We start from the raw sequence: 13591 nt of genomic DNA on the forward strand, positions 1-13591 counted from the left end.
GGAGCAGCAGGAGCAGCAGGAGCAGCAGGAGCAGCAGGAGCAGGAGCGAAGCACCCACGCACTCCAGCACTTATCGGATATGGCAATGCATATACATATAAATATAACGAAATCAAAATCGAGATGGGGAAAAATCTAATGAGACAAGGAATGCTCAAAGAAGTGACCCTCAAGAGGCTTTAGTTTATTTTATTGTTTTCGAAACAAGGAAAATCAAATTTAGAATCAATTTAAAGGATATTAAGTGAAATTTTTTGAAGGTAATTGATTAACTAACTATATGATATAATGCTGCAAATTATATGTATTTTATACAGAAATATATATGAATGTACATATATGCTATGATTTTTAACATTTCTAAAAAGGTGTTTTTGGCTAGAAAAAAAACATTCAGACTGTATTCAGACTGCCTCAGAAATAATATAGCACACTTTTGAAGATATTTTTCTAAAGGATACTACTAAAAACTTACTACATGTGATTTTTGAAGATATTTCAATGATTTATTTTATAAATAATATAATTGAATGTGACTTTGGAAAGCCGAAATAGAATTTATAATTTTGTTATTTAATTATATGATAGAATTGGAAATCGGTCAACACTAAGCTAAAAATATTCGCTTTCTTTGAATCGATGTTTATCGATATTTTTATATGACAAATTTTTGGACTAATTAAATGTAAAAGAAAACTCATAGCTCAGCTAAAAAAGCATTAATTTCAATACGGAAAGCTGTCCCAAGTTAGTTTTTATTAGGATAATAAATCTGCTTACTCAATTAAAAAATTAAAAGTGATGCCAAATATTGAAAATTTGAACCATGTATACAATTTTGAAAAAATTTCAAAAATTTTGTTTTCTTCCTGAGGTGCTAAATTGACTCTCCTGTTGATACTAATCAAGAATATATATGATTTATAGGGTCGGAAATGAGTCCTTCATTGTGTTACAAGCTTCTGACTAAAGTATAAGGCTTTGAAAATGAACTATTTTAATCTCAAATACTATTTTTTTTCTAGCATATCTCACCTTCTACCCACTGTTCACCTGATATGCACATTCACGTTTGTTTGTTTATTTGTATTTGGGAAAAATCAGTTGTTCGGTTGGTTGGCAACCTGGCAACCGACGATTGACTCACTGCTCCCGATAAGAACCAAGCTGCAGGCAGCGTCACTCTAGCGCATCCTAGACAAAGGTACAGCTTCAGCCGCAGTCCCACTTCCAGTCCCACTTCCACTTCCACTTCCACTTCCAGTCCCGTTCTCACTTGGAGTACAGTAAACCCAACCCAGATCCAAGCCGCACCTGACCCCCATCCCAACCATCGGTGGGAGCGCTGAAAGCAATTGTTGGAGCGTTCAACTGTGATGACGATGATGACAAAAGCACTTGATGCGCTTAAAATTGCTGGGAGGGATTGGGGGATTGGGTTTGGTAGTGTGGATGTAGATGTAGATGTGGAAGTGGAAGTGGAAAATGGGGTAAATGGGGTTGGCGAGGAGAGTGGGAGTGGAATTGGGGACCCGGCTGTGGTTAATTCGTGAGTTCTCATCCACATTCATTGGAGTGGACTTGCGACTCTTCAATGGCAAACTTGAACGGTGCGCCATGCTTCCGGAAATCTTAAATGAATGAGTGGCCAAATTATTGGACACAATATACTCATAAATACACTCAATTCAATCACTTTAGGACTCACTCATTGGACAAAGGAAGTATTGGAGGTAAAGGAGAAGCAAAATCATCTTCAAAGAGTTCTTAAATTTTTATTTTGTAATTTATCGAAGAGTCCTTTCTTAATCATTACCCAAATAGTTTCACCAATTATAAGTTCATACAAAATTCTTTCCTTTTCAGAAGAAGAAGAAATTAATCCTGGTTTTTATGAGCTTTAAACATGGAAACAAAGACCGACTATGTTTTTGTAGGTGTTGTAAACTTTAAGAGATATTAAACCAACTATCAGATGACAAAAACTAGACAAGAAATAATCTTTTTCTTGTATTTGTGACAAATGAAAAGAGTTATTAATCAATCGATTGTTTCATTGATAATAGATATTAAAACAATTAAATTTATTATACATTTCCTATGAATCCCTTAACATGAGTTTCCCATGAATTTAACTTATGACATTCATTCCAAATTAAAATCCCCCTATACGAACAATGAGCCCCATTTGAATATAAACCAAAAGTGAGTGCCAAATGGATGCATGTAATCGTTGTAATTTGCATTCAAATGATTTGCCATAAGTCACTGCGATCTTTTTGTGACTAAACTGTTAACGTAAACGTAAACGTTAATGTGAATGTGAATGTTAACGTAACGAAAGCGGCGATTGCGCATTGTGAATGCTAATGAATATATATTTCACCGACTTTACTCGCTGACAGAGAGACGAAATAATACTTAAAACAATATAAAGACATGTACTATTATATAATAATAGGTACAGAGAGAAGAAATATTACTAAAATAATAAAAAGACATAAAATATTATATCATATAGTTACTTCAATTAAATAAAAGCAAGCAATCTTGAAGAGAACGTGACAAATTTCACCTTGTTTTAATTTCTTCTTGGTTCTGTGTTAATTATATAAGAAGTGTTTAGAAAGCTCTTTCTTTATAGATATAACTGTAGGAAAGTATTATTTTTAGAACAAAAAATTGATTTGTAAAATCATATATTCCCTTAGAATAATGCTAAGAATACTGTTAATAATAATAAAGTTTGAAAGTAAAAAGTTACTTTAGTTTTAATGATTTCTGTTTACTTATTACCCTTTTTTTTGTCTCGTGTGCTTAAAGGGGAAGTCCCTCTTATGCAAACCTTGAGGTGCCAAACGCTTAATTAGTCGCCATGTGAATATATTTAAATAAATACATACATATATACATTCATAGTATCTAAATGTTAGTGATTACTCTTTGGCTTACTGGCTTGCCACTGTGTGCTCACTTTCAATTACCAAACATATTTGATTTGCAGTTTTGCCTTTGCATTTGCCACTCCCCTCTCTTTATTTTATTTATTTTTATTTTGTATGTCTTTTATTTATTTTTATTCGTTTTGCGTAACTTTTGATGGAAATTTTATTTTGGCATTGTTGTTGCTCGGCAAGTTTATACCACGTTTGCTTTAGGATTTTCTTTGTTTTCTTTTTTGTTCTTGTTTTTCTACTTTTAGTTGAGTTTGTTTTTGTTTCCACTTTTAGTTTCACTCTTTTGCTCTTTATTTTAGTTTGTATTTTTTCTAGTTTTGTATGTTTATACCCTTGCAGGGTATTAAAATTTTAGTCAGAAGTTTGCAATAGAATACTATATAATTTAACTGCCAGAAACCAGTAAGTAACTATGATCAGTAAATATCAATGAACATACAGTAACTCTAAACAGTAAGTATCCATAACCAGTAAGTAACTTTGATCAGTAAGTATCTATGAACATTAAGTAACTATGATCATTTAATAACTATGATCAGTGATTAATTATTATTATAGCAGTAAGTAACTCTGAACAGTAAGTATCAATGACGGCTAACTATCATTGATCAGAAAGTATCTATGACCAGTAAATATGTATGATCAGTAAGTATCTATGACCAGGAAGTATGTATGTTTGATCAGTTACTAACTTGGAACACTAATAAACAATGACTTGCAACTTTTGTAACACAACACATTTCTGAGACTTGACCGGCAGCAGTCACTTCATTCTGGGGATGTTAAAACCAGTTGGGAATCATAAGCAAAAGTGTGCGAGATTTCTTTTGGAACAAATTTAAGAGCAAGCTAGGAAACTAAAGAGGAAAGTTGGGATTAATTTATTGTTTTTAAATACAAATATATATAATTTAAATTGTATTAATTGCAAGTGATCGAATTTTAATCTGCAAGGGCATGCAAACTTCGGTGTGCCGAAGTTAGCTTCCTTTCTTGTTTTATTTTGTATTTCCTATTTGTTTGTGTCTGGTTATTGTTTTTTTGTTTGTTTCGTGTGGGGTTTTGTTGAATTTTTAATTGAATTTTGTGAGCAGAGATACTTCCTCGATTTTTCCTTTTCCATTTTGTATCTGGGAGGGGCCAAAATGGTCACTCAGTTATGCCGATAACAGGGCGCCGATGGCGCAATAAACGGGGGGGTAGGTTTCCGGCAATTGCTGGCTCACTTACTGACCGGACTGGACTGGACTGCAACATGTGCGATAGAAAGCTGTTTTTGATAAAAACAAAAAATAATAATACAACGTGGAAATCGTTTTTCCATTTCAATTGAAGCCAAACACAGCCTGCAATTAAATAACTGACATTCAGCTCTCACAGCTGCCATCAACATCACATTCCTATTGTTACACTATTGTTTCTAGGAAATTATATTATATCGTATTACATATTTGATACCAAATGCTGTGTATTAAATATATTTGAGAAATCATGAATCAGAAACTTTATTATTGAAATTAGGTATTTTTTATGAATCAGGCATGAAATTCCCATCTTTACTGCACCGTAGATACAATCTTAGTCCGATGTTAAAGCCCAAGTTTAGATGAGAAGTAGCCCATTATCTTTACAGTTCTGTATTTTCAATCTTATGAATTTGAAACCCACTTTTGGTACATAATTCCCCTTAAAAATAGGTATATATCTCAAGATACACTTACCTTCTTGGACAGTTGGGTGATATCGACGGGTGTGACACGATTCAAGGCTGCCAAACGCTGCAAACGCTCGCGGGCGTGCTCCTCAACGGCAATAACGAAAGCGTCCTGCACCGAATTGCCAATGTCCCAGGCTGCAAGGATATTGAATGAACGAAGGCTATGATTAATTCAGGCACATTAAGCATTTAGATGAATGGATGGGAGAGGAGTGGCAACAACAAAGGGACACGAAGGCATTGAAAGCAAAATAAACGCTTTGGGGTTGAGGCGGGGTGCGGTCAAACTTGCTTAATTGCTGTGTGATCTGCCAAGCAGAAATGACCTAAAAATCAATATAGTGTTGATTTAGTTTACACACAAAACACACACACACACACATTGATTAAATAATAAGAGGGGAAGGTATAGAACTATATGTCAATAAAGAGGTATTTGAAGCTTACACTAAAATATCTTACTTAAATGTTAAACTACTAAAGTACAACTTCTGGGAAAAGGTAACTTGATTACCAATTTATTTATTTAATGATTATTTTAACTGTTTAAATTTAGAACTAGGATATCACTCTACATTCTATCCCCTCCTTCTGAGACTCTGGTAATAAAATCCTTGATGTCACCCAGTTACGACACTGACCTCCACACTCCCTAAGCTTCATGAGTACCGATGACAAGCTTCCTGGGTTATGCAGACGAAACCACATCATTCTCAGACATTCAGGGAATCCTAGTATCCCGGAATTTGGTAATACCCAAAGGCTCATCCTGTTGCACTCATGCCGCTTTAAGCATAGCCATTCAATACATATTCATGAGTGCATTCACACAGGCCACAAAATGCCACCAACTTGGGAATCGTTTGACTAAGGTTTGCTTCTCATCTTGGAATCTTCATGTCAACTTTTCGTCTCCATCTCCAGCATCATCCTTAACTTTTCAGATGATGAGAGGGAGGGGAATTCGGGGTAAAGGAAAGTTTTGCTAAAAAAAAAAATTCGTTTGGTTGCTGACAGCAACGACAACATGAATTCACCACTTTCCCTTTACTTTCTTCATCGCATCGTGTCCTTATCCATATCCTTCCACATCGTCACCGTAGTCTTCGCCCACTCAAAGCTTCAACTTTTCTTGTCACTTTTATTGCTTTTTTTATACATATATATATATATGTTTTTTTTTTGGCTGCACTGCCTCCTCCTGGGATGCTTCATGACCACCTTGTACCCTTTGCCCAGCATCCCAGCCTCGTGACCTCGGCTATAATTTCATTTTGCTGCCCTTGCGTTTTCGGATGTTGATTGCGCCGAAAAGCGGTCGGCTTTAGAGGAGGGCGGCAGCTGATTTTTTTTTTTTTTTGGAAAAGGTTAGGCGGGGGAGAGGCTGACCTACAACCTATAGAGAACCTCTTCCCTCCCTAAAAGCCCCTAAGCTCTAGCCCCCAAAACCCCAAAAGCAACCGCCCCGATTCCACCCGCTGAGCGTGCCCGGGCAAAAGTGGAGCGCTCGGGCCAGATCCAATTAGGCGCCGCGTTGTCAGCCTCGATGTCGCTACATGTCGTTGAACCTACACTCCTACACACCGACACCCCCCATGAACTCAACCCAGGCACTGGGAAAAAATCCCTAAATACTATATATAAATACATAATATCAATAAATACTAAATAAATTAGTAGAAAACAAGAAGAAGTTGTTATAAAAAAGCATTTAAGAAATAGGGAAAATAACTTGAAAATAAAAAGCAAATATGAATCACATCAGAACTAAAAAAATTAATAAATTAAATAGATTAGCCTAGATCAAGGTTCTTGTTTCCTAGTTTTCCTGGGAACAACTAATTTTTACAAAAAATAAATTAATAAAAATCTATATACCAAATGTTTCAGTAGAAAAGCTTTATGTTAAACTATGTTTTAAAAAATCTCTTGTGACCTTAGCTTCAACGAAAAAAAATAATCTTAAGGTAATAAATCATAATAAATAATAAAAAATTGGAGAATTGTTTTAACACTGATATAGAAAAAGAATTAGTGCATATTTCATTTTAAATATTCATATAAGACCAAAATTGTGATATAAGAACAAATATTCTAGATATCAAATAATATAACATAAAATATAATTTGATATTATAATAAATAACAATAATATAATAATAAATTATAATATAATATTTGGTTTTATTTAAACACAAAATATATTGTATATAGAATAAAAAATCTTTAAATAAGATCAAATATTTCAGTAGAAAAGCTTTATGTTAAACTATGTTTTAAAAAATCTCTTGTGACCTTAGCTTCAACGAAAAATAATCTTAAGGTAATAAAGCATAATAAATAATAAAAAATTTTAAAATTGTTTTAACACTGATATAGAAAAAGAATTTGTGCATATTTCATTTTAAATGTTCATATAAGACCAAAATTGTGATATAAGAACAAATATTCTAGATATCAAATAATATAACATAAAATATAATTTGATATTATAATAAATAACAATAATATAATAATAAATTATAATATAATATTTGTTTTTATTTAAACACAAAATATATTGTAGATAGAAAAAAAAAATCTTTAAATAAGACCAAAATAAAATCACTTTTATGACCAAATGACATAGACTTTTTTCAGTAAAAATTTAAAATAGCAATTAATAAAAAGATTTAACTTCTTGGGAAGATTCAAGTGCTTTTAAATATTTATACACACATATATAATATTGTATTATATATTTGTTATTTATTTATTATATATTAATTATATATTTCTTGTATATTTATTATATATTATAATAATTCATATTTCCCAAATCCAAAATAGTCCCTTTTCTTGGATATTTGTTTTTGCCAGTGCATCCCGCTGGCAAGGATTCGGTGCGGGGGCGTTTTTGTGAGTTGAAGCAGCTAGCCACCGCTCGGAGCCTCTGAGGTTCCAGCTCCCCTCCTCTCCAGCTCCCCTGCTCTCCAGCTCCCTTGCTCACCAGCTCCCCTCCTCTCCAGCTCCCCTCCTCTCCAGCACCCTGCTCCGCTTCTCCCGGCTCCCTACTCCCCAGCTCCCTGCTCCCCGGCTCCCTCTCTGCAAAAGCTCTGACTTTTAATCTCATTTGTGCGCGCGAGTGTGAGCCAGTGTGTGTGTGTATGTGTGTGACCCTGTGCGTGTCCATGGTGGGAGGTGGTGTGCGTATGTGTGTGTATGTGTGTGTGCCTTTCGCTTGTGTCATTCAGCTGCGCGACCCCCGCTTTGGATGGCATCCTCTCATAAGTCTTGACACGACGTGTCAGTCGAGAGCCGCGCTCCCCTCTCAGAGTACCCCCAAGTCCGGGCAATTGCGATTCCGATTGAGTTCATGTCCGCCGTAGGAAAAGGTGTGCAAAAAAAACATGCAGAGAGGGAGTGAGAGGGAGAGGGAGAGAGAGAGAGGGGGTGGAGTGCAGTGGGTGGTGAATTTTCCCCCCGGGGGGAGGGACGAACATCGGACATCGAACACCGCCCATTTGACACATGCAAATGTTTGTAATCGAATTGTTGACGGAGCCATCGAAGGTGTCCGTTATTGTCCGTGGTTCGTTGTCTGGTGTCCGTTGTCCGTTGTCCGCTGTCCGCTGTCCGTTGTCTGGTGTCCGTTGTCCGTTGTCTGGTGTCCGTTGTCCGTTGTCCGCTGCCCGTTGTTCGCTCTCCCTTTTCCGTTGTTCTTGAAGCTCATTGCTCTTTGTTGTCCGAGTGTTTGTGCAATATTATTAACCTTAATTAGCTATTAATAGGTCTTGTGGCCTAAAAGACGACAGGCAGATGAAGTAAGGTCCAAAGGAAAGGGTATAACAAGGGTATAGACGAATACTCAAAGCTTTAAAACGATTTCTTATAATTAATGAAAGGATTAAATAAATAATAATATTTGAGAAAATATTATTATGTAGGTAATATTCCTTGTTCAATCTTAATTTTTTTTATTTCTTTTATTTCAAGCTAACTGTATGTAAATAAATAAATAAGGTTTGATAAGTAATCTATATAGACTTGGTTTCAAGAAAATTTGTATTGTATATGTCATGTAATACTTGAACATTCCATCTTAAACAATTATTCTTAAATTACATTGTATTTTTCTTGATAAATCCTATAGATTTTATAAGTTTCTCAAACTTCCCGATAGGTATCACCAATATTTTATCGATAAATATAGACTACAATGTCAATACATACAGAGGTATTTCTAGGGTATTAACTTTGCCCAGCTTGAAATTCCGAAACACCACTTTGGTTTCCCTGTTACCTTGCCTCATTTACCACATCTCGTGTGGCACTTCACACATCTGAAGGGGGGAAAACTTCTCCGCTTAATGGGTCTCTGTACTGAAATCTTCAATCGCAACGGCTGCAGGGCTGCATTCTGGTTGGGAGGCTTTAATTGCCCGCCAGCAGATCGATAAACAATAAACTAAAGTGCACTCGAATTGCAGAAACCACGTGAGAAGTGCCTGCAACGTGCAACGTGCAACCCGCAACTTGCCACGAACTGAACACTTGCAATGCAAACTTCCAGCTATGGATTTCAACTGGCGAAATGGAGAATTCAACTTTGACCGCAAAATCAGCTAAACTTCCCCCTGATTGGGATTCAGATCAAGGTATATAGAACGTAAAAAAAAGTTTTAGAGATTTAAATATTATTTTTTTGGGATAAGACTGGAAAATATTGATTTTTCTGAGATATATTTATAGCTTAAAGTAGTGTATAAAATGTAGGAAACATAAATTGAAATCAAATAATGAGAACAATTTACATAGAACCCCTTTTGAAGTAGCTTCTTTAGGTACAACCCCATGTTTAAATCTTATTTAATAATTAGATTCAAATAAAGGAGATTAACCTAATAAAAAAACATAAAAGTGGATTTATTAAATAAACCCAGTTGCTACCTGTTTAGAAAGATGTAAATCAAACTAAATACAAAAACTTAAAATCATTATATCGTTGAACATCTTCACAATAATCTCCAATATTAAACTTGAACATTTATTGCCCTCGCATTCACTCATTAATTCAATTACAACTTTAAATAAATAAACCATTTAATAGATGTTATTTATTATACTTCCTCTCGTTCAAAAAAAAAGGTGTCACAATTATGGAATTGAAATCTTCAGCGAATGAAGGCCAGCATAGCGACTGCGACTGTGAAATGCAATATTTGCCGTCTGCGAATTGTTGTTTTTACTTTATTTTATTTTCACAATATGGCTTTTTGTTGCTAACTTGGCCCTGGCCTTTAACCAGACACAGTAAAAACAGACAAACAAAAAAACAAAACAAAACAATAACAATAGCTTGAATTTATTTGTGCATTTTGCAATTAAAATGTAAGATGAATCTGTGAATAAACCGAGTGTAACCCAGATATAGTCAAATATATATTTCTATAAGTTTTTATCTACACTATAAAGAAAAGACTAAGAGTCACTAGTTGACCATTAAATAATTAGCAATATGATGCAAATAAATAAAGGTATATACTATAACTTCACAACTCTAATTGCTAGGAAATTTTTCAAAGATATATGTATCATTATTGTGATTATATTTTAGCCTTCTTTGCTGACTGTTTTGCGGCTTTAATCGCTTCACTTTTGATGTTTCTGTTGTTAGCAAAAAAACCCGTTTCTGCGAGTAGAAGATTTCGCTGAAAATCACTTTATCTGCGAGACAAACAAACACAGATACACATAGAGACAGGTGTGTGCGCAGGTGTATCTGTTGTGTTGTGAGCAAAATTGTGTTTTTAGTTGTCTCCGTCTTTTATCTACGAATCATGTGCACACACAGCTTATGTAACCGCACAATCGAGTATCACATTTCCCGTCGCCGTCAATGGCAAATTCAAGCCAAAAACAATGGACTTGGACTTGGACTTGGAATCGGATCGAAATGGATCGATATGGATAGAAACATTATATTGGGGAAAATAAGGCAAAGATACGGGTTTGAAGAAAGAGGAAACACAGCCTACAAAGAGACACGATTTCATACAATAATGGTTTAATAAAGTATGTTAAAGTAATATTTTTAAGAAATATTAATTAAGTTATTATTGTGTATTTAAGTAAAAGGTAAATAAGGTAATCTCTATAATCAATTAAATGTAATGTTTAGAAACTAAACAAGTCCAAAATAAGGCTGGAATTAGCTACCCCTTCAAAGCTTAGAAATTAATAAAATAAATGCTCTGCCTTCTAGCATATTAAATACTTTAGATTTCCTTAAAATCACTAAACTCTACCACTTTTTGTATTATTAAGCCTTACTGAGACTACCTTAAATAGACATAAATAAGCAAGAAATAATAAACATATTGTAAAACATAAGATGCCCAATAGCTCTCTTGCTAGCTCTTTACTTTAAATACTTTCTATTTCTTTAAATAAACAAAAATCAATAAAACTATAAATAAATACGAAAATAAATGAAATAAATGAATAAATGCAAATGTTGTATATATTAAAATTTACTACCAACAGCCTTAAAAATGAGCTTTAATCATCTTACTTTGGTTGTACTTTATAAACTTCATAATTATTATCATTATCATGAGCAAATAAAAACAATGTAATTATAAACAAGGCAAATCTAAATCATACTATAAAATGTATTTCAAAATAAAGTATATAAAATATCCCACAAAAAACATCACAATTTACAAACATATTTCTACTCCCATTTTCCAACATCAATCTTTTTGTGCAGTGCTTCCCCTCGAACACAATGAGGGGGGTAAGTACCTGTTAAGTAAGTACAAAAATATATGGGGGAATTCCACACACCATTACCTGCTTGTGTGGTAAATAAAAGGCATGCATATCAATTTGTGTCAAAGCTGATTTGATAGCCAATCGGGGAGTTGAATGGAAATGAATGAATGCGCCACCTTTCCCTTCCAGCCTTAACAAATTACTCATACGCCACATGGGCCCCAGATGCTTTATCGCTTATCGCACAGCTTTTATTTCTGTTACGCTCTTTTTTTATACTTTTTACTTTTTGTATTTTTTGTTCTTTACTTTCAGTCTCTTTGGGATTTCAGAGTAAACAAATGAATATTGTTTAATTGGTAAGGCAAAACCGGGAACGGGGGGCAGCTGATTATGGCTGATGGACGGTCGCATTGTTTACCCTTTTTAGCTGGTATTTACAGCCAAGTTAATAATTGAAATGAGAGCCCAAAGTTTTGAGATATACATTCATAATTATTTCGTTATTTGTTATTTATTTAATACAAAGTACAAAGTACGAAGTAGAACGACTTCTTAATTAATTTCATAGAAATTAGCAATTTAATAGAACTCGTAAGCATTTCAGTTATTATTTGTTAAATGCAGAACTTTTATGTCAAGGGAAATGTATTTTAAAAGCATGTTTAACCCTCTTTAAAAATCTTGAAGCCACTTCATAATTAATTTGATAAATTTTATTTGCTAAATATAGAGCTTTTGATGAAGAAGCATATTATTTTAAAGCATATTTATGTACTTAACTTCATAATTATATTTCTGGTCTTACGACTTGAATAAATCGAACTAATTCTTTAATAAAGAAAGATTTTCTAAGCCCAGAAAAAAAGTTTAAGCTAAATGAAGATTTAATAAATATGTGACTAGTTTTGACTAGCAGTGTAGTCAGTTTGCATTGCAATTAAAACTGCAGTATAACTAAAAGTGGTATTGCCAACGGAATTCACTTGAGGCTATGAGCACACTTGACATGCGATGAGCTGACGACAATCATCATCTCAGGGTCAACTTTTGCAATATTTATTCGTCGTCGTATTTGTTGTACATTTGTTTCTGTACCTACATATATCTTTACATATATTTGTACACATTGTATCTTTAGAATTTGTCGTATTGGACAGATGCGCATTGTCTCACGTTTGTTTGCTTATTAGCTCGCTTGATTGCTCGATTGCTGTTCTTTTTGCGACAACTACTTAAAAATTGCAATTAGCAAACGAAACCCGACCAGAATCTCTTAACTATTTCTTTTTTTTTTTTTTGTTAAATTGGTTTCTTAGTTAGTTTGTTGCATGTCTCGTTTCGCTTCGTGGGGCAACAAGTGCGATCTTTCCAAGATTTGGAACAGATTCAAAGAGAAACTAATATCAAGAAAAGGGGCTGTTTCTTTGGCAGAAAAAATGAGTGGAAAACTATTTAGATCAAATTATGGAATATCTTTTCTTAATTTTAATAAAAGAGTACAGAATTAAATAATGTAAGGGGTTAATGGTCAAGGAAACCTCTAATATCTAAAAGACAAGAAAACGCAACGAAAAAACAGAAGTCGGAAAAATTAATTTACAGAAAAAAACAATGGGAAAACTCTTAAGATATTTAAAAATTCAATATTACAATAAAAAATATTTAATTACTATAAATTAATTACTAGTAGGACCTTTAAAATTGCCCCAATTATTTATTTAAATATTTATTTTTTATTTTTAAAGAGTATTATAAAAGAATCATTGTTTTTGGGCCTCCCAAGGTGTCATCGATGTTTTTCGATACTTTTACAACTACTAACGATACTATTACGATATTATCGCTTTATACAAAATGAATGATTAAGATCTTTCTTTGTAGCTTTCAAAAATTTCCCTCTTCTGCAGAAGAATGGCGTGCGTATAATTTATTTCAAATAAATTGGCATTGAAAACTATCTGCGCATATCCAATTGGGAAATTAGAAGAAACTAGCGGTAAAATGCTGCGGCCAACTGAAGAATCGACAACGGCATCCAAGAAAGGGACAAGTTCTCTCTCTCTCTCTCTGTCTGGAAGATTATTCCATAGAGAAGAATGCCCTTCGAGATGTAAGAAAAATCATAGAGGGGAGTGACGGGGGAGCTCCAAGATATAAC

General features: G+C 33.9%; 1 protein-coding gene across 6 annotated transcripts in view; it reads right to left on the bottom strand.

Annotated features, from left to right (window-relative positions):
* Positions 1-13591, bottom strand: part of sdt (MAGUK p55 family member stardust) — an 82816-nt gene that overhangs the window by 42867 nt on the left and 26358 nt on the right. For all 6 annotated transcript variants that reach the window (XM_086829494.1, XM_086829482.1, XM_086829500.1 and 3 more), the window contains one exon: positions 4679-4809. In XM_086829494.1, coding sequence (XP_086685620.1) covers positions 4679-4809 — 131 coding nt within the window. The remainder of the gene's footprint in view (positions 1-4678; positions 4810-13591) is intronic.

This window comes from Drosophila serrata, unplaced genomic scaffold (genome assembly GCF_035046125.1).
Source record: "Drosophila serrata isolate PLE 108 unplaced genomic scaffold, ASM3504612v1 contig_23, whole genome shotgun sequence".
Taxonomy (NCBI): Eukaryota; Metazoa; Arthropoda; class Insecta; order Diptera; family Drosophilidae; genus Drosophila; species Drosophila serrata.